Source organism: Anarhichas minor, unplaced genomic scaffold (assembly GCF_050575085.1).
Source record: "Anarhichas minor isolate MPS153535 unplaced genomic scaffold, ASM5057508v1 ptg000030l, whole genome shotgun sequence".
Lineage (NCBI taxonomy): Eukaryota > Metazoa > Chordata > Actinopteri > Perciformes > Anarhichadidae > Anarhichas > Anarhichas minor.
The window spans coordinates 2,713,366-2,739,874 of record NW_027466476.1 but is presented as its reverse complement, the minus strand read 5'-3'; the positions used below and the strand labels follow the sequence as shown (position 1 = coordinate 2,739,874).

Below are 26,509 nucleotides of genomic sequence, written 5' to 3'. Positions count from 1 at the left end.
GTACAAACATTATTTTGACAACAGGAACAGCATTAGGCACACTTTGGAGACAACAGGAGCACCACTGACCAGTTTTAAAATTTTTGGTGAAATCATGCAATATATAAAATTTTCCTATGAACATTTTTTATACATTTGAACTGTTCTTCGGTAATATAAAACATGTAAACACATTGGAATATTTTGGTCTCTTTACTATGAGGAATTTTTCTTTTGATCCACTTCAGGGATTCTTTTTTTTATTTACAAAATTTGATACACATTTGCTTTATTTTCTTCCCTTCTACGCTGTATTCTGCTGCAGTTTGTTTTTAGAAATAAATACAAGCCATCTTCTTAATTAAAGGGGTCAAATAAAATATGTATGATAAATATAGATATTTCTTTTTCTTTGACAATCATACATCCAGGAAAAATCACAAAATGTTATCAAAGCTGAAACTTTTTAAAATATAAAAATTCAAAGCAGCCACCATCCAATACAACTCATCCAACTGTGCAAAAGGAAATATATTCTCATCCGTGACATTGAAAGAGGAGTCATGACTAATGGATGAAGGATTACAGTGGCTATACAGGCTCTCCTTTTTCTGACAGGGACAGTTGGTGGATTTTAATGGTGGGAAGGTTTCCGACTGGAGGCGGCTGGGCGCAGTTTGACTCCTGCGGGGGAGTCCCACCACTGAAGACACAGCAGCAGGTCCGATGGAAGCTTTTACTGCAGAGTTTGGCCACTTTATCCCTGCTCGTCTTGACCGGTCCTGATCCACCTGAGGGGCCTCCGGGAAAGACATTCCACTCCCTGCTGTCCCTGGAGGAGGGGGTTCTGGACAGGGCCATGGAGGAGGAAGGGCTGAGCCGACAGGGCGCCCCCCTGCTGTCCAGTCCCAGAGTGAGGGGCTGACTGTGACCCTGAGTTTGACTCTGACCTGCCCTCAGATGATGATGGTGTGGCCTGGGTGTCTTTCTCAGACAGTGACCTCCGAGTAAACTCTGGAAAGCTTTCTTAAACTCCTGGTTGGAGCACGGGTAAATGATGGGGTTGATGCAGCTATTGAAGTAACCGAGCCAGAACGTGATCTTGAAGACAGTGTCTGAAGGTCTGTATGCGGGAAAGATGGAGCCTGTGGGAACATTAGGGTGATAAACATTGCATTAACAGGACAGCAGAAGGAACACAATATCCCAACTAAACTCTGAAACATGGAGTTTGATATATTAGAAAACAAGGGCTCTGTGATGCGGAAGGCACAAGTGCAATTTGAGCTAAATGCTAACATTAGCTTTCAAACATGCTCTCAGTTACAATGCTACCATGCTAATGTTAAGCAGGTAATATTGAATTTACATGTGTTAGCATGCTAATTAGCTAAACACAAAGTACAGGTGTCATTGATGGGAATGCAATTAGTTGTGCAGCTGTTTGGTGTCCTCTAGAGACAGTGAAGGCAATCTGTAAAAAAAATGAACTGTAATCCATCCAATAGAACTCACTCTAAACCACAAATGTCAACCTCATGATTCCGGATTCAGCATGTAATGAACATGAATGTCTGTTCAGAATTTTCGAATCCATGTTTTATATGTCAATATTTTGAATAAGTGAAAAGTTTCACCAGTTGGTGGTGCTAAAGAATAAGTCAAGAGATCACCAAAGTCGTTAGGAGTCATCCTCTGTCCACCATGAATATCTGTACCGAATTTCACGGCAATCCTTCCAAAGGTTTTTGAGATATTACATTTAGCCTGCCAACCAGTCGGTGGCGCAAGCAGAAAAAAATCTGAGTATCACCTCATCCTCTGGGGACCATGAACATCTGTAAAATAATATATCTTATGACAATGCATCTAACAATTATTGAGATATTTCAGTCTGGACCCAAGTGGTGAGCTGAATGATTACATATTGTTGCATCAAAGGTTGTGTTTATATCAAATGAACGAAACATAATGGGAGAAACATAATTGCTCTGATTAATATCCACTTAGTCTTTCAATTGAATCCAGTTTTGACTAAACAAAGCTCCCTACTTGCCATCAAGGTGAACGATTTTATTAAAATTGCCTTCATGAATTGTGCTGCTTGTGACGTATTCACATCAGAAAGCATGCGTTGGATCCTTAATTAAAAAGCAGAGAAAATAACTTAACAGGCACATTACATGCAGCCCTGTTAGTCATTGTACATATGACTCTTCATGTATCCAGTGACTGCCAGTGAAACAGAATAATTAAATGGCTGCTTTCTTGTGTGACTGCACTATCTATCTATCTATCTATCTATCTATAGAGCTGCTGCTGAAAAATGAGAATGTGATACAGAGATGGATAGAGAGAAGAGATGGAGAGAGATTGAGAACAAATTATTTTGTGCGTGGCTGTGCAGCTCATACATTTTATCCCCATCTGTGCCAAAAAACAATTCCTTTATAACCCTTCATAGAGAATGAAGAAAGATATTGCAGCTGTTCAAGACACAAATTGTTGTCCAAAATCAATAAAACATAACTGACTGTTGTCATATGAAAACTGTGTGACTACAATTGTTGTCAAATAAAGCACAACGTGTTTCAGGTTGAATGTCAATGCCACAGATATTAAAATGTCTTCGAACTCAGTTCAGCAGAATTCATTTTAAAGTAGCATTACAGTACTTTTGGCCATCCCGGGGCAGCAAAACAATCTAAAAACACTACATGGACATATTTCCACCTAATATAGTTGTTGTGGTGAACATGTCAGCAAACAGTTGCCTATTTACACATCCTTCAGACACAAAGCAACATTAGCATTCATTTGGAGTTGTGTCCACCTAGTAAGTCAAACATTTACTCTCCTTTTGGCTCTGTTTTTGGTCTCCACCATAGACTGTATGAAATATGGACGAGTCTCTGATGTCACCCATAGGTTTCTGAAGAGCCGTTGTGAAGCTGAAAGTGGCTCCGGTGGTCATTTGAGGAACCACATCTGCATTGGATTCATTTTGTAGCACCGCAGGTCTCCACCAACTTCTGAGAAAAATATCTGATTCTTAAGCAGCTAGCTAAATGTTCGACTATAATCACAAGCTAACTTTGTCTCTCTGTTGTTATTGCTAGACAGGTAGTGTAGGCTACAGTGTTTTTTTATTTGTTTCAGCTAGGTCCTAAAATGACATTGGTGACATTGGTGAGAATGAATAAAAAAACAGTAAAGTTGTGGGCTGTGAAACCGAAACAATGATCTGATTGACGCTGAAACGCAGAGCAGAGCTGAAGGGAATTGCAGAGTTGGTTGATTCTGTAGGTAATATCTGGATCCTCATGAGCAACCTGTGTTTTAAACCTACAGGAGTGTAACTTTTCACCCTTTTGTTGTGATGTAGACGTGTACTTCAGGGGGTGTCAGTACATCCTGACATCATTGTGGTTACAGGTCCAACAGAGTGCACTTCTGACCACACCCGGCCACACCCAGAGTGAAAACTTAAATTTATTTTTCATCAATCACTTAATGAAGTTATTCTTTAATTTACCTGAAATGTCAAGGAGAGAAGAGGACAATCCACAAACAAACACAGAGCTAAAACAACTCATCATTTTCAATTTTTTGACAAGATCAAATTCCCACGATTCATTTTTCTCAAAATAATGTTTAGGCTGCTGCAATAAACCAAATCAAACAATCATGATGTATCCAGCTGTACACGACAAAACCAGACCATTGCTTGGTCATTTACTCATAAATCTCTCATTGTCCAGAGACTTGTGGCAGCGGTATGCAGTCTGATGCCAGGATTAGATGGGGAACATTGGTAAACATTTTCTCATTTCCCAGTCAGGAAAAGCAAAAGCCAAATGGTTGCAGCTAAATTTACAAGCATAATAGCATTGAATAAATTTTAAAAAGCCCAGAGGGATTTGTGAGGGTTTTGTCATATCTCATATTTCCTTCTCACATTCCCATCATATTGACTCCAGCACATGCAGTTGCAAGCCGTGCGAGTTCCCCTCAAGCACACTTCAGGGACAGTAGTAGACGGGAACATCAAATAAAGTCTGACACTGATGTGATGGCTTTATCTGTCAGTCGTGGACTGGCATTGTGATGAAGTGAGACAGGAAGAAATTACTTTTAGCTTCATTCAAAGATATCTGTTTGAAATACATGTTGGTCGGAAGTGCTATGCTTTTGTTTACAGAGAGGAGAGCACCTGTGCCAGTCAGACATCTAAACATTTTATTGGGCCTATTTATAGAGCGTCTACCTGGCCGAGTCACAACATTTACTAGGCTGCTCAAGAGGCCACAAGGCTCGCATGAATGACAGTAAATTCAGAGTGCACCCACAAAAGAGCAATTCAATCATCATTAAAATCGCTAGCACTTAAAAACCTGGCAGCGGCATGAATCGATCTATAAAATTAATTAATGCAGGCGTTAAGTAGCTTTCTTGAAGTGGTCTGACTCATATGTGTGAGTGCAGATTATTAAATATGTGAATCTGTTTTTAATTTGTGAAATCGTATTGATTAAAAAAGGAAAGGGGCATAATACGAGATCTCTATCGTCTCTCAACGGCTCTGAACTTGGCGACGTGGCTCAAAGCTAACAGAGCACTTAGCACTTTTGCTAACTGTGTTAACCTGAGGGGGAACGAGAGGGTGGGCACTATCTTCTGCAGCAACGCCGTCGGTTAGGGCAACTTTGCTGTAACTGCCGTATGAGAGCAGTGTCGAGCAAAGGCCATGAGCCAAGTGGGGTACGCTCATTCACTACCATGCATTAAAAGTCTATGCAGGGCCGGCCCGGCTATGTCAACAAAGCAAGGAGGAGCTCTGATAACAGCACACACAGACACAGAGGGAGAGCAACTTCACTCTCTGCTCAGGTAGACATTACTCCACTACATCTTTACATAGCAAATATTTTTTGCTGCTATATTAATGTTCTTGACGACCTATATTACTCCTTTAAAATAACTGTCCTGTGCATCTTTAAAGGAATAGTGACATTGTGGGAAACATGCACATTTTCTCTATCACCGAGATTTCGATGAGAATACCACTTTCATATCTGTTCAATATTAATCTGGTGCCAGGAGACAGTTTAACTTAGTTCAGCATACAGACTGGAAACGTGGGAACAGCTTGGCTCTGTCCAAAGGACACAAAGTCTGCCTTGAAAGCTTTTTTTTTTTTTAAATCTTTGGTTTTAGTAACATGCTATGATTTGTCAAGTTGTGAGCTTTAGGTGCTGGTAGGTGGACTTTTTAAAAAACTTTACAACACACGAGGGAGAGTGACTACATTCTCTGCGCAGGGAGACATTACTCCACTATATCTTTACATCACAAATAGTTGTTTGCTGCAAAATTAATGCTCTAAATTTCCAGTTGAACTTGTTTAAACAACTGTTGCTTTGCTCAAACAAATGCTACATAGATCTTGGGCATCCTCTTAAATGATTGAATATCACATACAAGATGAACATGACAATACTCACCGATGGGTAACACCAGGAAAAAGGGCAACCAGCACAACACGAAGCAGCCAACCACAATGCCCAAGGTCTTGGCGGCCTTCTTCTCACGCGAGAACTTGAGCAGTCGCAGGGCGAAATGTGTGCGGCTGCGAAGGGACTCGTCCTCTAATACACTTGTGTTGCCTCTGTGTATCCTGAGTATCACCCGCTCTGAATCGGACTTCTCTGTTTTGTGGCCCTCTCTGAGGCCCCGGCTCTCCCTGTGAGCTACCACATAAACCCGACAGTACATGACCAGTATGATGGCCAGAGGGAGGTAGAAAGAGCCCACAGCAGAGAAGATAGCGTAGGCGGGCTCCTCCGTGATCTTGCATATGGACTCGTCCTCAGGTGCCGGCTCTTTCCAGCCAAACAAAGGTCCAATAGATATGATGACAGACAGCACCCACAGCAGCATCACTGCCAGCAGCGCCCTGCGTTTTGTCACTATCGATGGGTAGCGCAGAGGGTAGCTGACTCCAATGTAGCGGTCAACAGAGATCACACAGAGGCTCATGATGGAAGCAGTGCAGCAGAGTACATCCACAGCTGCCCAAACATTGCAAAAGGCCCGTCCAAACACCCAACGATCCACAATCTCAAAAATAGCAGAGAAAGGTAGTACAGTGGAGCTCAGCAGCAAATCTGCCACTGCCAGATTAACTATAAAATAATGTGTGACTGTCCGCAGGTGTCTATGGCAAACCACGGAGAGGATTACCAGGATGTTACCCACAATTCCAAACAGAATCAAGATGCCAAGAACCAGGCCCAGAACCACAGCCTTGACCACGTTAAGCTCTGGGACTAAAACCTGGCTGCAGTTGGAGCAGTTCTGTGTTGGAGGAGGTGGGGTCATGTTGTCCAGCACAGGAACCATCTATTCCAATACGAAGCTGATGCTCAGCCCTGTCCTGCGTTGCAAAGGTGGACTGTAACACCCACCTATTTTATTTTGTTTCACAAAGGGACATCAGGGCATTCTCATAAAAGCCATTAGAGTAATGATCACATTAAGTCGGTCTTTACACAACATCATTTGAATGATGATGCCTCTGCCAAATGAACCATTACGCGCATCAAGAAAAATAAAACTCCAGGACGCATGCAGAAACACTGAGAGAGAAGTATAATATATGCAGACCAAAATTTACTCTGCTGAAATCAGGTAATCCATCTTGAAAATGTTAGTGATGTTGAAACTGTCTGTGATTATGCAGCTGGTACAAAAGAAAACCTATTAGAAAAGCATTATAGATGGGATACACAGATGGGTGTTCACATCTAGGAAAATCTCTCTGCATGTTCTGTGAACCAAAAACTGCAGTTTGGGAATACAATTCCTTGAAAGTCTTAAAAATTGGTGTCAGAAACCACTTTTCTGTATAAGGCGGCAGGTGAGCAGTCGTCAACATCCAGGCTCTTCAGTATTGAACCCAGAGACAGATTCAGCCTCAACACAGCAACACGATCCAGCGCCTTTAAAAAGAAAGACAGAAGAATCTGCTTTGAGAGAATTGACACATTCATCACATACAGAAAAGCCCAAAAGCATCCATCCTTGTTTTGTGTGTTTTGTAACTTTTGCACTTCTTTTCCATGTTATCACGGCTCAGATCTATCAAGACTGTGGGCGAGAGACAATGTCTGAGCCACAGCTGCTGTCAGATCAATGTGTCCACGGCCTCATCTTGTGCTTATCGACTAAACACAATATGAGGTTGAGTAATAAAGAAATCAGAACTAACCATATTCTTTTTCCACGGAATCACCTAGGAAGCTTCCCACAATTAAAACGCCAGATGGCATTGAGCCAAACCAGTATAGCTAGATAAACCTGACCTTGCTCTTAATCCCTCCACTAAACAAATCAATATCACACTGTGACCTTTTTTTGCACCTCTTAATACACTATATATAAAGCTACAGCCAGCAGGCAATTAACATAAATTATGGAAAAAGCTAGCCTCGCTCTGTCCAAATGCAATCCACCGACTAGAACCTCCTAGAAGTCCAGCCCATAACACACCAATTGTCATTAATAGATGTTTTTTGTAATTATACAACAATATTTAACATGTTAATTGGGGAGCTTTAAAATATGGAAGTAGGCAGATTAGTTAGTGGACAGTTTTGGTACATATAAAAGACAACAACAGAAGATAACCATAATAAATATAAATTATAAATTATTTTTTACTGACAATGTTATTGATCTTCTCTATTAATTTTCTAAAATGTTCTATTTCCTTAACTTTTGTGAGTGTACCCCCTGCAACTGCATGCACTCGTAATTGTACATTGTTGTTTTTTTGGCTTTGCATTCTGTAATACCTACAGTACAAATTAAATTAAGGTAAAAAAGAAAACCCTCTTTTCCAAGCCAGAATACTAGGCTATTTTCATTGTTTATATAAATTGAAAAATGCAGTTGCTCAGTTGGATTTCTAAGTGACAATGTGCACTGCTCCTCTATACTGTTGATTGCGGCCTGAATCGCTCCCTCTGACTTTGATGCATCAAATTAATTTCAGCTTGAATGCTCTGTCCATTGGCTTCAAAACAATGTCTTAGTTCCATGTGAAGTCCTCCTCTTTGACAGATGTGAAATTAATCTTGTATGAGCAGATTACTGACATTTGTAATGTGGGTGTTCCTTACCTAAATGTAGATTACATCAGACTGGTGAAAGTAGTGCAGCCATGTTGACGATTTGGGGATTTTGTTAAGCTGCTTTATTTGAGACTAAATTAAAAGTTCGTCTGAGTTGCCCTCTTTTGCTGTTTCTATCTCTCATCTATCGATCCATCTATCCATCTATCCATCTATCTATCTATCTATCTATCTATCTATCTATCATCCATCCATCCAGATTAACAATACTGCAGAATGTGCCAAGGCAACGGTGAGGGCAAAGGCATTTAACAGTCCCCTCAAATCTTTAGCCCCCACTCCCCTCCTCCATTGCTCCTCCATTGCACTATTAACGATTGGCTGACCTTTTCCTCTGTCCCCCACAAACCCCTGCTCTTCACTGGATGTACACCTGTTTAACATGCTTAAAGTCTGCCTTTATGTTTTTGGTTGGCTCGTCATGGTGGCAAAGACAGCATTAAAGCAGCCGTCATGACGCAGCTCCCGAGAGCTTCTCCCACCCACTCAAGCAGAGGAAGGAGGTGGACTGCTGGTGCCTCTAATGTAATTACGAAAGTAAGAGTTTATCCACAGGAGAACTGCAGGAGCTCATTACACCATCTTCATTTTTGTGCTTTAAAAAATGATTAAATTACCTCAGCTTAAAATACCTCCAGCATTGAAATAGTTTGTTACTGTTATATTAAACGTACTATGTTACAATGAACTAAGCTTGATTGATTTAATATAAGACAAGTTCAGTCATATTGAACTTGACTTGATTGAAACCACATTGCTCCTGTTCTTTGGTTAGTCGCTCATCAAAGGCAGACGTTTATGTCAGTGAGAGTAATGAGATGTATGTGACAATTAAGGCTGCTCAGTGACTTTATGACATTAAAAATATATAATATGGGAGTAAAGATTGAAGTGGTTACTAATCATCATGTTTATCCTTCTTTCCCTTTTTTTATTAGAGAACATGTGTTCAAGAAGGAAGACTAATTTCTTGAGCGTCGACCAGATTACATGTCGGGAAGATTTCCGATGAACCTAAAACTTAATATGAGTAATTATTGCTGCTCATACTTTACAATCATAAGACTGAAACTCTTGATTAAAATAATAAATAAATAAAAGCTTAAATCACATCAGGTTCCTGATTCACTAAATTGCAGTTTGAGTTTGAGGAGTATTAGGATTTCAATTGTGATGCATATGGATCCAGGTGCAGTAATGTAATGCACAGTGGTTAGGCTCTTTTCCAGCATGGATCTGTTTAATATTCATGAAGAGTATATAACACATATCTACAGTGGGGGTTTTCCAGTGACAGAGCAGGTGTAGCCTACTAATGGACAACTAAATGATCAGCTCTATAATGAATTAGCTGAATCTGCTAGATGCCTTGTTCCCGGACATGTAGTAGTAATTTGTCTTGACTTTTGACTTTTGTTAAATGTTACAAGCATGTTTCTCCACTACAGGATATTCTACAAATGTGTGTTCTTGGCTGTTTCCCAGACAGACAAACAACAATCTGTTGAAGTGGCTGATGAGCAGCTGCAGCTCAGAGTTGGACAGGAATCCACAATTATGTTGAGGACAGTGGGAGACTTGCAGCCTCTCTATGTCTGCAGCTATTTTAATTGGCCAGGAGTAAATATCCACTCTGGCTCTGTTGTCCCAGCCTCTTCACTGCCTGCGGAGTAATTCCCAGCTCTGTAAGATGAAGCCACTGTGCGGGACTGTAGGTGATACCTGACAGAAAGTGCCATCCACCTTAATAAAAATGGCGGAGACAGGGACTTGTGATGGTCTGCAGTCATTGGAGACCTCATAGTGCATTTCTCATATACACCCACTGTTATACAATAATACGACATTCGAAGGATGGTACCTCATCATCTTAAGGATTTAAGTGAAAGAGATTGATTGAGACAGATTATAAAACAGAAGTAGCATCATATAAACTAACAAGCCTTTTTATCAGTGCGACCCAGCCGTGTTATTTTAAAGAGGCAACTCCCGACTAGAAACACATTAAATTCGAGATAAATCACTTAATTGCTTTACAAATCATAGCAATTTAATTGAAATATAAAATAAATCAACATTATTTCTAGATACTTTTACATTTATAAGATAACCTTCTTAAATTCTGAGAAATCTTTCCTCTTTTTTAAAAATCAAAAGTCCGCTCGTGCGATGAGAAACAATACAAATTTTCAACATCTGCATTACCAGCGCGGACAGCAAGTTACAGAAACGCCTCAATTAAATGAGCGACAATTGGTATCAAGAGACAAAAATCAACTATCCCCTCAAAATGATTGCTTGAAGTTCAATTTGCCGGGACTCACCTCAACTTTGAGTTTCATTCTCAAATCCCGACGGATCGCCTGAGCCGCATTCGGACGCGGTGGTGATTGCCGACTCGCGCTCGGAGACGGTGAAAGGGAAAGTGCGCTCATCATGGAGAGAGCCCTCACATCGGCCGGTATAAACGCCCGACCTTCAGGTGCTCCAAGTCTCTTCAGATAATGATGAGTAGCCTACCAAATGACTCACTGCTTTCTCCCCGAACCACTTTCCCCCCGGATACCCCCCTACCAACACCCACCCAAACATCCTCATCCTCATCCTCATCCTCACATCACCCCCCATCAGCATCACTCCCTGTGCGTCATCACAGTGACTGTCTATACTCAACATGACTTTTCATTCACAAATGTTTCGTGATCGAGCGTCACTCACGTTGCCTACTAAAGAAAAAGTTGTTGTCGTTTTAGTTACCATATCAGTGACGCTTTGGATTACAGCACAAATGATTATTGTGTAAATATTTTGAACATACGGACGGTAAAATACTAACTAGAAACGGCTACTTGGGATAAACAAGTGATGGATTGATATAATAAAGAAGCTTTCACACATTTGCCGTCATGCTAGTGCACTAAACGATGACCATTTCGGTATTGGGTATAATATGCACTTGTAATGTTTGATCATTTCATTGAGCTTTTTCTGTAAAATGTCTTTGTGTTTTGAACCGAATTACACAGAACTATTACTTACAACATTTGCAGCATGTAGGCTACAGCTATCTGTTGCACAACTCAGTCAATACACATGTGTTAATCCCTGAGGTGTAACAGTCAATTAAAATTATGGCATTGCAATTTCAACAGGCATTTTATTATTCAACACTTGCACTTTTTATTTCTTATTTTTTCAACTAAGCTATAATGAAGAGACATAGAAACAGGCACACATGAATAAACACAGTACATTGATTTGTTTTAATTGTTTTTTTTTTACTGATTTGATTATTCCCACTGTGTACAAATCCTCTTTTAAGACAGTTGGTTCATTCTTTGTTTTCCTGTTGGATCCAGATATGAAGGTATTACCTGAGGCTACCGCCGGCTCACAGCGAGAGATGTTAAGCCTCTCTGTGAAGTAAACGTTTGACCGTTTAAAGTACAGCTTCTCTGCTCAATCAATGGCGGCGCTTTCATCGTACAATCCTCTGTGTCCTTATACCTGCTGTTATATCCAGTGGACAAATCCACTTTGGCATATCAAAAGCAAAGTTACAAGCACACTCCTGAAATCTCTAAAAGTACAATCACATCAGCAATGCGTAACATAAATAGATTATAATTTTGCGTGTACAATAAATGGATTGTTTTTTATCAGTGTTTTTAAAATGGAAAAAAAACTATTTTCACGGCAATTTAGGTTACAATTATCATAACATTTAGGGAGATTTTGTCTCATTAGTGTGCATGCATGGCTGTCTTGCACTGACACAGACAGAACACTTTCTAAGTATTTATTCAACTCGCAGATCAATTATTGTGTAATTATGTTTCCATTTTAACAACCCCATGCTGAAAAAAGATTACAAACATAATGAAGCAGTGAAATGATACTTGTATGTTTCTTCTGTGCTTGTTGGTTGCCTCGATTTGCATCTTGTTATAGGGTCTATCGTGCTATCTAACCTGCTGGAAAAGCAATTACCTATGTCTCAACCGCCCGTGCAGTGAGGCGGGCTGTTGAGTTTGAAAGATACTGAAATCAATACCTCTGCCACGGAAGACACATTTCCTGTCACAGGGGCAACAAACCAGAACCGAGCATTTGTAACTAATGTTGGCATTTACAGTGACATTCACCTTCATTGCATATCAAGAGATTTCCTCACGTATGGCTCTGCCTTTGACAAAATCTTAAGAGAAAAGAGGCACAGATTCCAATCATCAGAACAGGTAAATGCAAACAGCATTATGATTCAGGGCACTTATGTGCTTGTCTATCCGTGAAGTGGTATATAGCGTTAGAAGTAAAGAATGGTATAAAAGGCTAATTCAAAATGGAAACTGCTACTTCATGTGTAATCATATTCTCGAAATCACTGGACCACTGCAGTTCTTTGCATAAACCATAAAACTGAGATGACATTGTGAAATAAAGGTGATTGAATATGTCATCGTAGAAGAAGCCCCTCATGTGGAGCGTCCTGCAGCAGTGAGCTCTCCACCCACACAGAAATACAGCGAACCTGAAATGCAGAGAAAGAGAAAAGAACACTTGACTGATCATTGGCAAAAGACAAGACAAGAGTTAAAAATACTCCTGTAACTGCAACCATCCTGTATGACAGTACATATATGAGCACAAATACAAGCAAAGCGCAAAACCACAAATCAGCTCAATTTCCTCCACATGTGACTCAAAGAACCTAAAAATAAAGGACTTTTATTAGTCTTTGCAAGCATGTATCACATTTTGAAAAGCTAGTTGCACAGCAGCACCTGTGCACAACCCACATGCCACATTTTTATTATTTCTGAAACCTGGCGGGTTTAAATGTAAAACAGCTGCGCCACTGGGAGATTGGATAATGTTTAAGTGGTATAATGGTTCAACCTTTTATTGGGCTTCAGTTGTGGTGCTTTCTGCAACAGCTGTAATGAAGACAGACCTAATTATCTCAGCAGACAGAACTGCACTCTGAACAGGACTCTAATTATGGCCTAAATGCTGCTCTCTTACTGTTCAGTGTCATACCCCAGGGTTATAAGGGGGCGACTGCTGCTGTCTTCGCACCACAACATACAGTACATACACACACACACACACACACACCCCTAGGGCTCAGTGTGCTTAGCTGGTGCTCTTCTGTACAGGCTTTATGGTCTAGTGGCAGGGATTATCTAACATGGCAACATTCACCGCCCCCCCCCCCCCCTCTGACCAGTGACACTGTCATCTGATTAATAAATCACAACTGCAGCTGTCACTTGAGCACCATTGTAATTTGTATTGTGAAGTACTTTGCACAAATATTTTGCAGGAAAATCTCATTGAAATCCTAAAACCCACATGCATGTCAGCAAAAACGACAGACAAGACAAACTAAATAATGCATGAAGTAATGGCTCAAAAAAGGGCAGCAGGGTTACTTACAGGTACATTACTCCAGTCCCATTAATTTTGAATTTTTGAATGTAAAATAATTGCATAAAATAATTTTATCTGCTCTTGTGGAGTGTTTCAAGGCTGAGAAGCAGATTATTTAAATGCCAATTTCTCTATTCAGACTAAGTAACGGTAAGCAGCTTGTGCAGTGACCTTCATTTGTAGATGTTGAAAGTTCAAGTGAAAACATGGGACAAATAAGTCGTTTGGTGTACAAAGAAATTTGCAGCAGTGACTCAGAGTTGGTATCCGCTAATAAGTGCAGCCAAGAAGCGGTCACACAGCACAGTGAGATATAAGTAAGGAAACTGGCATCATTACTCGAGGAAAGGGTAAAGTTCTCTGCTGTTATTGTCAGCAACAGGTACAGAGAAGATGGCGGCAGGTGCATGTCTGCACAATCAGTAATTTCAGGAGGCCCAGCTTTGTGGGATCCAAATGAACTCCATGTGTGCACAGTAATATGGTAATATTGAAGCTTTAAAGAAAAAGAAAAAGCATGTTTGTTTAATCCCCTTTAAACAAAAGTGGGATTATAGATTATAGAGATGATGTTTAGCAGAGGCTTGGATACTTTTGTAAATATATGCATCAGGAGAAGAGAAAATAGCGTGCAGCATAATGCACTGCGTTACTACATGCAGTGAAAAACAACAGGAATATAAAATACAGATGGATGGTTTCGGAGTTTATATCCTTCCAGAGAGCAACAGTATGGCCTTAAGCTACAACAATGCGACTTGGAGTCAAGGCCATTGAGCGTACTAATGATCACTTGAGACTTGAGCCTATTATTGATACTGCCAGCACATCTAATACGAATATGCATTTACTTTATTATTACTGCTCTTCAACAGAGCGGTGTATTTCTCGATTATATACTACCTGTGGGCATTTACCCTTGACTGTACCATGCACCGCTCTGCCAGAAAGCTAAAACCACAATGATCCACTGTTGTGCAGATTCAGGGAAAAAAGCTATCTGAATTCTGCAGGCAGGAGAGTCTATATTTGTCTATGTGACAGTCCAATTTTCCACAGACCATCAGGAGAATGTAAAAAATACAATTAGAAAAAAAAGGAAACCTACCTGAACCACAGCAGCTTTAATTATTGATTTCAGGGGAATTGTCAGCCAATGTCATTTTTTTGTGTTCTGTCTATTTCCAGGTCAGTCATTCACAGGCCACATTATTGCTGCGCATGACTAGAGAGACGACAACATCTGGCAGAGAAAACACAATATACACTAACATAGACAGGTGCTCCTCCCAAAGTCAATATCTCAAGGATCAAATGTTTCTATTCAAAATATAAAACAGCTAGATTCAGCAATTATTAGTATGGAATCGTGACTTACTTTGTTAGATAATGGAAATCAAAGAGACTTTCTGTGCCATTTTTGTAGAAAAGTAGCAAATTTAGTATGTTGTTTGGAAATAATAAGATGTGATTTTGATCTGATGGACTCTATGCTCTTATTTTTTGTTTTGTGAAAATATCCATGCAAGTAGGCTCTGTAAAATAGATAGAATTGTGACTTATTTTGCTAGATAATGGAAATCAAAGAGACTTTCTGTGCCATTTTTGTAGAAAAGTAGCAGATTTAGTACGTTGTTTGGAAATAATCATGTGATTTTGATCTGATGGACACCTATGCTCTTATTTTTTGTTTTGTGAAAATGTCCATGCAAGTAGGCTCTGTAAAATAGATATTGTGTTTGATTATACAAGATTGCATTCCTGGCTCAAAACAGCCTTCAGAGGAGGACTGTATGTGTATCAAAAATCTGCAGCTTAGACAGAAACCTTATCTTCAGAGAACACAGTGTGATTATAAAGCTGGCCTGGGAGAACATCTCAGGAAATGAACATCCCCACAAAGAGATGAATCTCGACACCAGAGTATCAGTCTGCTGCTCTCAATGACCTGGTCATTTTACACCAGAACACTCGACAGGGCCCTCTTGTGATGGGTACGGAGCGGTGCAGAAATCACCGGAATAACAGGAAGACGACTCATCAGTGTGCGCAGGCGCATTGCAGACCGAGGCGAAAACACGGAAGGACCCATGATAGAAGATAATAGACAACACGCCTCGCTGTAATCGCTTCTCAGAACGAGTTTTAGGAAAAAATAACGGTCGTGCGTCGGGTCTGGTGTAAGATTTAACTGAGTGATGATGGTGTCGACAATGCATCTGTAGCCGAAGCTGCTTCTGCCTCATTGAAACACAACAACAAACTGTTTGCAAGAAGAAGCCGAGAAGATGCCAGCTCGTAACGTTGTGTCCAACGACAGCCCGAACAGTAAAGTTAGGTACTCCAGGCTGGCCACTGATGATGACGGCTACACCGATTTACAGGTAAGACGTATTGTGTGATATCAGTTCACTCTACCCATAGCATGCATTTTATGAAATTGTATTAAAATGATCTATGGTGGGTGATTTTCAGGCATTATAACAGTATCTCTCTCTCTATACACACACAAACACACACACACACACACACACACACACACACACACATAGTGATTATAGCAGCAATTCTGGACATAAAGGGGTAGGCTACTCCAGTGATGTAGTATTGCATTTTAATAACATTGGAGGAAAAAAGAAAGAAAAAAGTTCTGAAAATGTCCTGACTTTAAGCACCTAGTGTGGGTCAAACTCCAAAACACTTGATCCTACATTTCCCACAATGCAACCTGATATATGTATTGAGTTTACTGGATGTTACATAGCTCCCTCACACAAGGAGAAAGTTGTTTTAAGTTTGCAATATAACATAAAGAGAAAGCTGCATTGTATAACTGCATGTATTTCTAGAATAATTACATAAAATAGTAGACACAAAATAATTATATTTTATTCCATCACCAGAGCAACATATGGTCATGGGTGTTTTATTTTGCTGTCCTGCCATTCCATCGGTTTGTTTGTTTTTCCCGTGCCGTCCATAGGGTTGATTCCATGTGAAAGCAACATTGTCTCATACTTGGAAAAGCTTCTTCAGAGTCACAAATGTCATTTAACAAATGTTTTCACAGGCTGAATAACACTCTGCACGTCTAATAAATTGTGTAACAATGGTGGGGTTTTCACAGTATTTCACAGAATGCAATGAAGAACCAACAAAACACATCTTCAAACCCATAATGTAACATGACACTTTCATGGCTCACACAGTCAGTCAGCTTCCTCTAAAATGAAATCTGTCAACCAGTCACAGACTTTCACTTTTCTAAGAAGTTCAAGTACATTATGAGCCAGACTAATTTTGACTGGCCAGTTCAGTACATGAGTGGGAAAACAGGCAGTGCCACAAAAAGCATGCTGTGAAAAGTGTTTTTAATTAAATATTTCACCTCCTCCGCAGTTCAAAAGAAGCCCACCCAAAGTCCCATACAAAGCCATAGCACTAGCCACAGTCCTCTTCTTGATCGGCTCGCTGTTAATCGTCATTGGCTCCCTTCTCCTGGCTGGATACTTTGGAGCCACTGTGAGTACTTGTGTAATGCACAGAGTTTTTACACTATGAACAATAATTTGACTTTATTGAAATGAATATTTTCTCTCTTCCAGCACTCAGACCGAACTTTTCCTGTCCTTATCATTGGGATCCTTGTCTTCCTCCCTGGAATTTACCACCTACGAATAGCTTACTATGCATCGAAGGGCTACCGGGGCTACTCCTACGATGACATCCCGGACTTTGATGACTGACAGACACCACAGCTTCAGCCACTGTCTTCATGCACTCATGTATACTCCTAATACTCTGCTTTTGCTAATTTAAAGGCGCTGACATTTTGAAAGAAAACAAGCTTAAATAGATTCTGTAAATGACCTTCATCTAAATCTGGATGATTTTGATGTTGCCGTCATAGGGTTGCATGCCGAGGTAGTTGGTGCCAGCCTGCTGTTCTGAAGCCAAATCAGTATCGGACATTGTTTGATTTATTTTGTTGGCTTGATAAATCAATAAAACTATAATTTGATGGGTATCTTTTATTTGTTTATTATAACGTTACACTGAGTTGGTCTACAAGAGGACACATTTTAGCTCGTAGTACAGTATGTAGAGGAATTCAACCATGTGGCTACTTTTGCACCGAAACAGAGCTGATACTTCTCGACACAAGTCGAGCCAATTCTCAAAATGTATTTTCATGCCAAATAAAATTGTAGTCAGTGGGTTTTGTAATTTGAGGTGATCCACCCACTTGTTTGAGGATAGAGAGAACTCATAAAACTGGCTTGTAATTAATTATTTTAAAGGAAAATTAAGATAACTGTGTTTAAAGATTTCAGGCTAAGTGATTAACCTGCATCATGCATCTTTGTATATCTCATCTGGCAGAAAACAGATATTTAATAAAAGGCCATATTGGTCTGTCCACACTACGATCAATATACCAAATAACAGTTTCCCTTACTCTCCGCTTTATTCTTCTTTACTGCTTAAAGTACTTATTCCTCGGAGGATTTCATGTGATTAATGTCAATCCTTTGACCTCCATATGGTGCACCTGGCTAGTGAGACTAAATGTTGTCAAACAGGAAGTACACAAGCTATAAAACCTGATATTTTTGTTAAATTTAAAAAAAAAACTTTCCTCCTCTAATCTGCTACACTAGCTTATCAATTTCAACATAATTTGAAGCTGCTTTGCAGGACAATGTAATATAATGGGTGCTGTCTAAAGATTTTAATTAAATAAATTATTACTATACAGGCCGATAGGCGGCAGTATAATGCCATGAAATAAGCGATAATAAACACTACAAGTTGTAGTGTGACATTGTAGGAATACTACAGTTTTTTAACAGTGTCCACGTGTGAGTCATCATGTTCAGCACTTGATTGGCTGTTTTAAACTGGAGGTAAACAAGGAAGAGCAACTTGTCCTCGTGGGTGTCCCAAAATCCCCAATACATCACATCTTAGAGAAACATCCATCTCAAATAACGAGGACATCAGAAGACGTGGTTTTGTGGTAAGGTAATGAAAGTCTTGACAGTAAAGTTACTAAATTAAGTTAAGCTTTAAGGGTGACCAAATTAGATAGAACAAAAACATAATAGTGTAGTTAGTTTTCTTCTTCTGTTATCTCTGACAGAGTAACACGTGGCTTCGTACAACAGATAACGGTCACGTTAATTGTAAATGCGTCTTCTAACTTAGCATAGCCGCTAGCCAAACTCAAAAGTAACCACAATAACATAGACAATAACGTTACTTGATTTATGTCTTTAGTAAAAACAGCTAATGTCAGGTTTCTGAGAAGAATGTAGCAGCTCTTGCTAGCACGGTCCGTTAGCTAACTGAACCGTTACTAGCTGTAGCTTAGCTAACGTTTGAATGGCAGTGAGTTGTCGGTATTAAGGGCGGGTTAGGTGACGTTAGGTACAAATGTAATGCTAAATTAGCTCTTAGTCTAATTTACACATTGCATTGACATTCAGGTTTTTATAAAATTGTTATTTGTCAAATATTTCCAGAGAAAATGGACTTCAGAAGACGTCTCATTTCCACACGTGTTGTTCCAGTAGGGTATTAATGGTGGTCATCGTTACATTTATAACCTTTAATATTACAGATAAGTACGGTTGTAGCTAGCTCAATATATTTATTATCTTCAAGTTGGTCCTTAAGTTAAAGGAACATTGTAAGGTGTTGGTGGTGGGTGAGTGGTGGGTGTGGCAAACCCAACTCACACACCTAGCATTTGAAATTACATTTTGAATACATCACACCTGTTCTCCATTCCACACGTTACTTGAAAATGTGGATATATCTCATGACAACATATGTTTTTGTGACTATTATGCTGAATCCTGAGTCAAACATGTACGTTACTTTAGGCGTGTGTTTGCCTTTTGTTACGCTCCTCGAGTCTTTCCCACGAAAACGCGCTTTTGTCTGAGGCGGTTAAGTACGAGCAGCGTCAAGTCACACAGAGACAGGTGGCACACTAGCGGAAGTTGGTTATTTCAACTTCAACATAAAAGCGTTGGCTCTCGATAATAATGTGAAACGTAGGTATGGGAGACAAAACAGCAATTTTTCATTAATTTTAAGACTAGGGCTGCAATTACTTTCAATAAGTTTCATGGCAGTCGTACATTGTCTTGTAGGAAAAGCACAAGTGTAAATTATAACGTTAATGATTACTCTGTTCTGATCAGCAAAAAGCAGCTAAACGAAATTCAGTCACATTAGAAAAGCAAGAGACAGTTAGTGTTGATATTAATCTAAATAAGTGGCTGAAACTATTGATGATTACTAAAATTGCTTGATAAATTGCTTAATTGACTGATAGTTTTAGCAATGGATGTTTTACCCACCTCGTTCGTCGGTAGGGATTTTATTTTGAAATCTGAAACAGGAAGTGCAGTGATTGTTTTCTGTCCCCTGCAGTAGGAGGGGAAATGATAATAATGGGAGGAGAGACACGGCGAGAGTATCAACAGCAGGACTCTAAACTAAACCTGCAGTGTGCGCTCTCATTCTGATAAAACTTGGCTATAGATTTTGCACTGCGTCGACCGAGGGCCAGTTCTACATATTTGTAAAGTTAATTATAATCTCTGATTTATGATTAAAGGTACTTCCAGCAAGTTTGGACAAAGACGAATGCGGACATAAAAGCCGAGGCGTGGAAAGTTTAAAAGGACTTTAAATGTGCTGATGTTGGACTGATGAAGGAGGCCCTGGGTTAATGGATTTTATTCAAAGTTTTCTTTTAGGAAGTCTGCTAAGAATGAACGGCGTGGATTGATTTTATTTAATTTTGATCCTCGCAAGGTTCGAGGAAAAAAAACAATGTGACCACCTGCGTTTCATCCAACACTTTATTCTTTTTCTTTTAAAAGTGGTGTTTTAAAAAAAATCTGACTTCTCTCTGAAGAGGAAGGAAAGGACGGCTGCATTTGTTCTGCAGCACGAGTCTAAAAGAAGAGCATCAATGGATTGAAAGATTTCACTTTCATCTTTAAGTGAAAAAGTGCCTGAAGCAAGGTAAGGATCCAGCTAAAGCATCCTCTATAGACCTGTATTTATGACATTAGTTTAGATCCACAGCAACATGCACTACCAGTAGATACAGTGCCAGATCGCGCCTTTGTTTATGTTTAGTGTATCACATGCGCCACTTGTTATCTCCGAGTGAGTGTGTGTGTTTTTTTTTGTAATACCAGTGAATAGGTTTAGCACGCTGTAATGACCCAAAAGGGAACTCTGTTCTCACTCCCGGGATTAAAATACTGAGAACAATAGTCAGTTGGAATAGTGTTGTTGTTGTTTATTTTTTATTCAGTGCTCCCTCCTCTCAGCTGGATTAGACTCACCAGTCAGACAAAAGATGCACCTGTTCTGTTTTACAGGAGGTCTGTTTGGTGACATGAAGGACTGAGCATCACTATTCACTGTAGAGGTGCAGACATAAAGAGCTTGAGGCTCGGTGTCTGTTTTATCCGGACCAGACCGTCTATTATGCTGCTGCTCCGCATGGTGCACTGTGCTGGGCACAAACATATTACCGTGTTGTGCTTTTTCTTACACGATAGAGGCTCCCCGCTCTAGTGTGTGCCTTCCTTTGTTTTTGTTGTGCTTGTTATTACTGGTTGGTGAGACATGAGGTGCACAGAGGCACACATCACTCTGGATGTGTGTAATCCCTGGTGTTGGGCCATATTATAAGATTTCTAAATTGCGAGTCTGTTTTTGTGATTGCTTTTAAATTATTGATGGGGTGACAGCTACTGCATGTTCCCAAAGCCATTTTGCATTTTTCCTCCGGAATCCTTGAAATGTTGAGCGTATCATCACGACCCTCCAGTTTAACAAAGCCTGAGCACGTCAGATACCACCTCCGGTATAATTTTACACAGTGATACCCCGCATAATTCAACAATCAGCGGGCCGTGATATTTCACCAGTGCGTTGCACTTTTCAAAACAGATTGTCATGCTGGAGGAAATTGATTGTATTGAAAAACAAGTCATTCATGAGTTGAAGGTGGTTACTCCAAATTGCTGTGTTAATGACGGTCAAGATTAAAAAATGTAAAAAAGCACATGCAGTATAAGCTAAGGGAGATTGGAGAAAGTGCCTCACAAAGGTAAGGACGATAAACGGTCACGTTTTACGTCTCATTCGTGTTGACTTGTATGAAAGAGCCTTTTACATCTGGTCCCTTACAGAAGAAATGAGAACCATACCAGTGAGATTAGATTTTTACGGTTTGTTCCAGTGCCACGCCTCAACGGTAGACTTCGGCTCCTGAGGTTGTTACCTTTGGCTTTTGACCCTCAGCTCCCCTCACGTTGGTGTCTTGCAAGTAGCTTTATGGGACCGACCTTTTCCCCAGAGTTGGGGGCAGGGAAGGACAAAGACTTACAAGAAGGATATGAGCTGCTTTGCTTTCACTAGATGTCGTTCCCCGCTCCCCTGAGACCACTGAGCTGTATGAAATCAGTCCAGTTGTGTGTGTGTGTGTGTGTGTGAGCTTCCAGGTGATTTATTTCTGTCATTTCCAGTTTTACACAAATACTGAAAACTTGCATTGCATAGTAAAGGTAGCACTATTCAAGTTCCTCTGTGTGAGTGAATGCAAAGCGTTGGATCCATGGTCATTAGTCGATAATGTTACAGTATATGTGTTAGGTCACCAGCAATCACCATGTTAATCCATATACAGTAGGCTTTCCCAATCACGAGACTAGGGCTTCTCTCGCGTGCCCACGGTGTGCCCAGCTCATTTCCTTTAGTGAGAATAAATGTCAATACAGATACTGTAATTGGGTTGCAGTGCCGGGGACAACATCCATGGATTGATTGCTGCGTTGTATTGGCTGGAGCAACCAGTCAAGGCAACCCAGTCCCGTGTAAATAACTGGCACATGTACTAGTTGTGCAGATCTGTTATCTTTGCTGTGGCCGGTTGCACGACATTTCTGCCTCTGCATTGTTCTGTTCACCTGCTTGAGTATCATTTGTAGTTCCTGCTGAAGTGCTCCAGGCTTTTTTTGCGCTGAGGCTACGGCCTCTGTCAGGATTAGCAAGGATTACTAAGAGAGTAATGCTACTTCTTGTCAGGCCTGTATCTGTCGCTAACATCGCTGATAGTTCTGCTTAGGTACTGAGGGAAAACACGCACATGCTCTCACACACATGAGGTCAAAAGAAACCTTCAATGTATGGTCACATATCAAGTGAACAAGGTGGCAGAAAAGACTGCCGCACTGCTTGAGTTAACTCCTGCATTATGTAACACCATTACAAAGTAATCCTTAACTTTTGCAGTGTTCACTTTATGCCTCCTGATATGTTCATTCTAGTGAGATTCAGAGATGAGTTGCAGCTGACAGCAAAGAATCAGCTTCTTACTTGTATTCTTCCTTGTTGCTAATATTTAAGTGAAATCTGAATTCTTTAGATGGTATTACCACATTGTGCACATGATGGTTTGAGTCTGCAATTATTAAGTTATTGCCTGGCAGTGGAGATGGGAGAAGTAGCTTCTACAATGAGGTGTCTAGTGGTCTGTTCTAGAGGATCACCGGTACACTAGTTATATTTTACTGAAGTCAAAGTCCACATTGCTTCTTGTTGACTGTGGTCAACATAAAATGTGGACAACGCGACCTGCTGGCTCTACAGCAGATAATCCGCCCGTGTGGAGGTGATAGTGACTTGATTTAGCAGTGATTGATGTCTTCACAGCCAGATGACAAGAGTGTCCTTGATTTGTCTCACCAATTTGAGCTCTAATTCAATTACACTATTAACACTCGGAGCAGCCGGGCAGGATTAGTGTGGGTGTTACAAATGTACAGTCCAGCAGGCTAAGTCATGACTAGATCTAAAGCAATTTGTGTCATTGAAATCCAGAGAAACATCGGACCGGTAGACTGTGTCCACACGCGTGTTACAAATCTAAATTGAGTGGTAATGAGCTTGTTTGTATTGTCACTTTTTTACCTTTTACATCCCAAACACAGCATTGTTTCAGTGTCAAAGATCACTCTGGTCCTATCTGATTCACTGCCGATGTCCGTCCCATTTGCGCCACTTAATTTCAAGTAAAGAAGTTCTGTGACGCATTCAGTCTTCTCTCTCTGCATGGTTGTGTGAGATTTGCAAGAAGTGGTTAATTCTGTCAGCTTTCCCTCAGATACCTTCGTGAGGAGATTAGCGTGCAGGAGTAAACCCCTCTCACCTTGGAATAGTTGAATAGGAGATGTCTACATTATTCTATCTCTGTAAGTTACTTGGGAGATAAAGACCGTAATTGCTTTCAGGTCTTTTTGACTCCATGTCCTGGTTTAAATATTTGGACTCTTTTCTGAGGTACTCTGTGTACATGTCAATTAAATGGCCCCTTGCTCTGCTCTGCTGCCTGAGGAAATAACCCGTTGTCTTCTGTCTTCTCCTGCACCTGCAGACAAAAAGCTTCCCTCCAGGCTTCCTCTGTAATACACCGGCTCAGTGTGTCTGTCTGTCTGTCTGCCACAAGCGAGTCATGTCTTCTGGTGTGGAGGCACGGCAGAGCAGACGGGAGCAAAGACAAGATTAGTAATTGTTGAGGTTGTCAAAAGTCACTTGTGGTCTGGATATGAGCAAGAGGTTTAGATATATGATGGGGTTTGCTCATCACTTTTGCCATCACGTCGTTAAAATGACTGTGAAGATGACAGTCTAGATGATGCATTGATGTGCAATCGTTTCCATCTTCTTCTTTTTTTTGGACTGCTGGAGGTGACCCACAAATTATTACAGAGAAAATATTTATTTCCCTATTTTCTTTTTTTAATCCATTATAAGAGTCCCGTTTATTCCGGTACCCCCGCTGAGCGACTACGGTTTGCACAGTAGGAGTAATCCTTTCCTCATTAACAAACATTCTGTCGTGCAAATGTCCATTCCCCCCCCCCCCCCCCCTCTCTTCATCAGCTTTTACTGTAAAGCTAACCCCACTCTAATGTGTTTTTGTCCCACTCTTCTTCTTTGCCTTTGTGGCACTTTTTTGTCTTCTGCTTCTTTTAGAAAGATGCTAAAACAAAAGTTATCACATAGCTTCACGGGCCAGCTCCAGCAGCAACAGTCTCAACCCCGTGCAAGGAGATAAATGCATCTTTTTGCTGCTCTATTCTGGGATGTTTGTTTACTCGAGTGCAAGCATATCTGCTAAGAGACAAAACATGTCCGTCATGTGACTCAGTGATGCTGCGTTTCTACAGTGTTTACAGCAGCAGCTAATACCCACCACCCACTGGATTTCTAAGAAAGCCCCCTTCTTATCTTACCTAAGTGAACTCAAAGTAATAAGCTGGTATTAGAGGTGAGTGGATTGACTTCAGGGGAGGGGGCAAGGTCTTCCATTATGTTTGAAGGGCAGCAACTTAAACTTGTGCCTCCAATCCAATTTAAGGTGGAGGGCCTCACGAGTTGCTGCAGCTGTTCTCCTCTTCCAGACTGAAGCACTGTAGACCCACAATTTGTTCAAGTGGAGTCTTGTTCGCGGCTCATTGGGAGATATAAATCCGTGGATTGTGCTGGTTTGTTTGCGTGTGCTGTTTGTGAGTTTGATAGTCGGGTGAACTGCACTTGCTGCCGTCTGCTGCTTGACACGTGCTGTACTCGATGGAGCCTCGAATTCAGTTTAATTTAGCGGCGTCGTCAAATGTCTATTTATGTCACTTAAGTCCCCCCTTTTTTTTTAAGCAGTGGTATTAAGGTAACATCTGGAGTTTGAGGAGAGACGCACCTTTCAATATTGCTCGTGTCACCTGTCAATTGCTGTTGGCCTATTTAGCGTGAGACGAGACCGTCTGGAGGAGCTGAACCAATCACAAGCATCAGGTTAATCTGTACATACACTTCAAGTAGAGCCTTGTCTTCTCTGTGGAAACACACACACACACACTTTGGCCTCTGCAGACACTTGTTGAAATAACCCTATTTGCCTTAATCCAACCACAGCTCAGACATGCAATTTTCCAAAGGATTAAGTGTTTTCAAAGAATACAGTTATTTTTTAACCAAGAAGCATCTGGAATATAGTGTAGTAGTTGGATTATGAGTTGATGTTAACTGGAGGGATTACAGTTTGTTTCTGCGGGGGGGATGTGAGGGATGTCCTTGCACAGCAGTGACGCTGTCAATGGTGTAGTAGCTTTCTGTTGAAGAGTGAACGAGATGTGTGGTCTTCTCCTTCAGGTCGGGAGATGTGTGAAGGAGTGTGACGGACGGCCATGGGACTGGAGAGACGGTGGCTTCAGGCTGTCACCACTGCTGTAGCCATCTGTCTGCTAAGTAAGTATGCTAATGCGTGTATGGATCCATCACATACACTTACAATTCATTTCCATAATTCATTTCACCAAATGGTTAAAGACATTTCTCACTTGGCGTCTTCGTCAAAAAGCTGTTAATACTACTCGAAACCGTAAAACGATCATTCACAAAATGGATCCATACTATCAAAACGTTAAATAGATTTCCCCAAATTAAGTAAGTCATCAGGAGCAGCTGGTCATCTTTTGAGTTTAGCATTTTCAGGTATTATGTCATGTAATTGTTGTAGATCAACTTGTTAAAACACACAAAACAGTAAAAGAAACAGACACAATTATGTAACACTGACATGTAAACATAACTTAGACATGTACGGCACAGATTAGCTGTGATGAAAATATGCTTTGTTGGATCACATTTGCATGATCATGATGATGGTACTGCTTTACTGTTTGTCTTCAGTTTTTGAAGGCGTATTTTGAAGCACATTCACCAAATTAGTGAAGCGTTATTACAGCACTTATAAACGCGTTGTCACTTTTAACGTTGCATGTTAAATTTGGATTATGTAAACTGTC

At 40.5% G+C, this 26,509-nt stretch overlaps 2 protein-coding genes across 2 annotated transcripts; one reads left to right on the top strand and one right to left on the bottom strand.

The window, feature by feature from the left end:
• Positions 1 to 570: 570 nt before the first annotated feature.
• adra1aa (adrenoceptor alpha 1Aa) lies at positions 571 to 6,396 on the bottom strand. The gene is made up of 2 exons (XM_076104771.1): positions 5,484 to 6,396; positions 571 to 1,124 (listed from the first exon to the last, which is right to left on the bottom strand). The coding sequence occupies exons 1-2, from the start codon at positions 6,379 to 6,381 to the stop codon at positions 571 to 573; spliced, it is 1,452 nt and encodes a 483-aa protein (XP_075960886.1). The 5' UTR covers positions 6,382 to 6,396.
• A 9,278-nt stretch (positions 6,397 to 15,674) lies between these two features.
• Positions 15,675 to 17,628, top strand: tmem230b (transmembrane protein 230b). The gene is made up of 3 exons (XM_076104727.1): positions 15,675 to 15,991; positions 17,007 to 17,129; positions 17,213 to 17,628. Exons 1-3 carry the CDS (start codon positions 15,896 to 15,898, stop codon positions 17,351 to 17,353), a joined length of 360 nt encoding a protein of 119 aa, XP_075960842.1. The 5' UTR covers positions 15,675 to 15,895; the 3' UTR covers positions 17,354 to 17,628.
• The last annotated feature ends 8,881 nt before the right edge of the window (positions 17,629 to 26,509 follow it).

Coding starts and splice junctions, on each gene's coding strand:
- adra1aa (XM_076104771.1), bottom strand. CDS start 6,381: ATGGTTCCTGTGCTGGACAACATGACCCCACCTCCTCCAACACAGAAC. Junction 1,125..5,483: donor TTTCCTGGTGTTACCCATCG/GTGAGTATTGTC, acceptor ATGTTCCCACAG/GCTCCATCTTTCCCGCATAC.
- tmem230b (XM_076104727.1), top strand. CDS start 15,896: ATGCCAGCTCGTAACGTTGTGTCCAACGACAGCCCGAACAGTAAAGTT. Junction 15,992..17,006: donor ACGGCTACACCGATTTACAG/GTAAGACGTATT, acceptor CCTCCTCCGCAG/TTCAAAAGAAGCCCACCCAA. Junction 17,130..17,212: donor CTGGATACTTTGGAGCCACT/GTGAGTACTTGT, acceptor TCTCTCTTCCAG/CACTCAGACCGAACTTTTCC.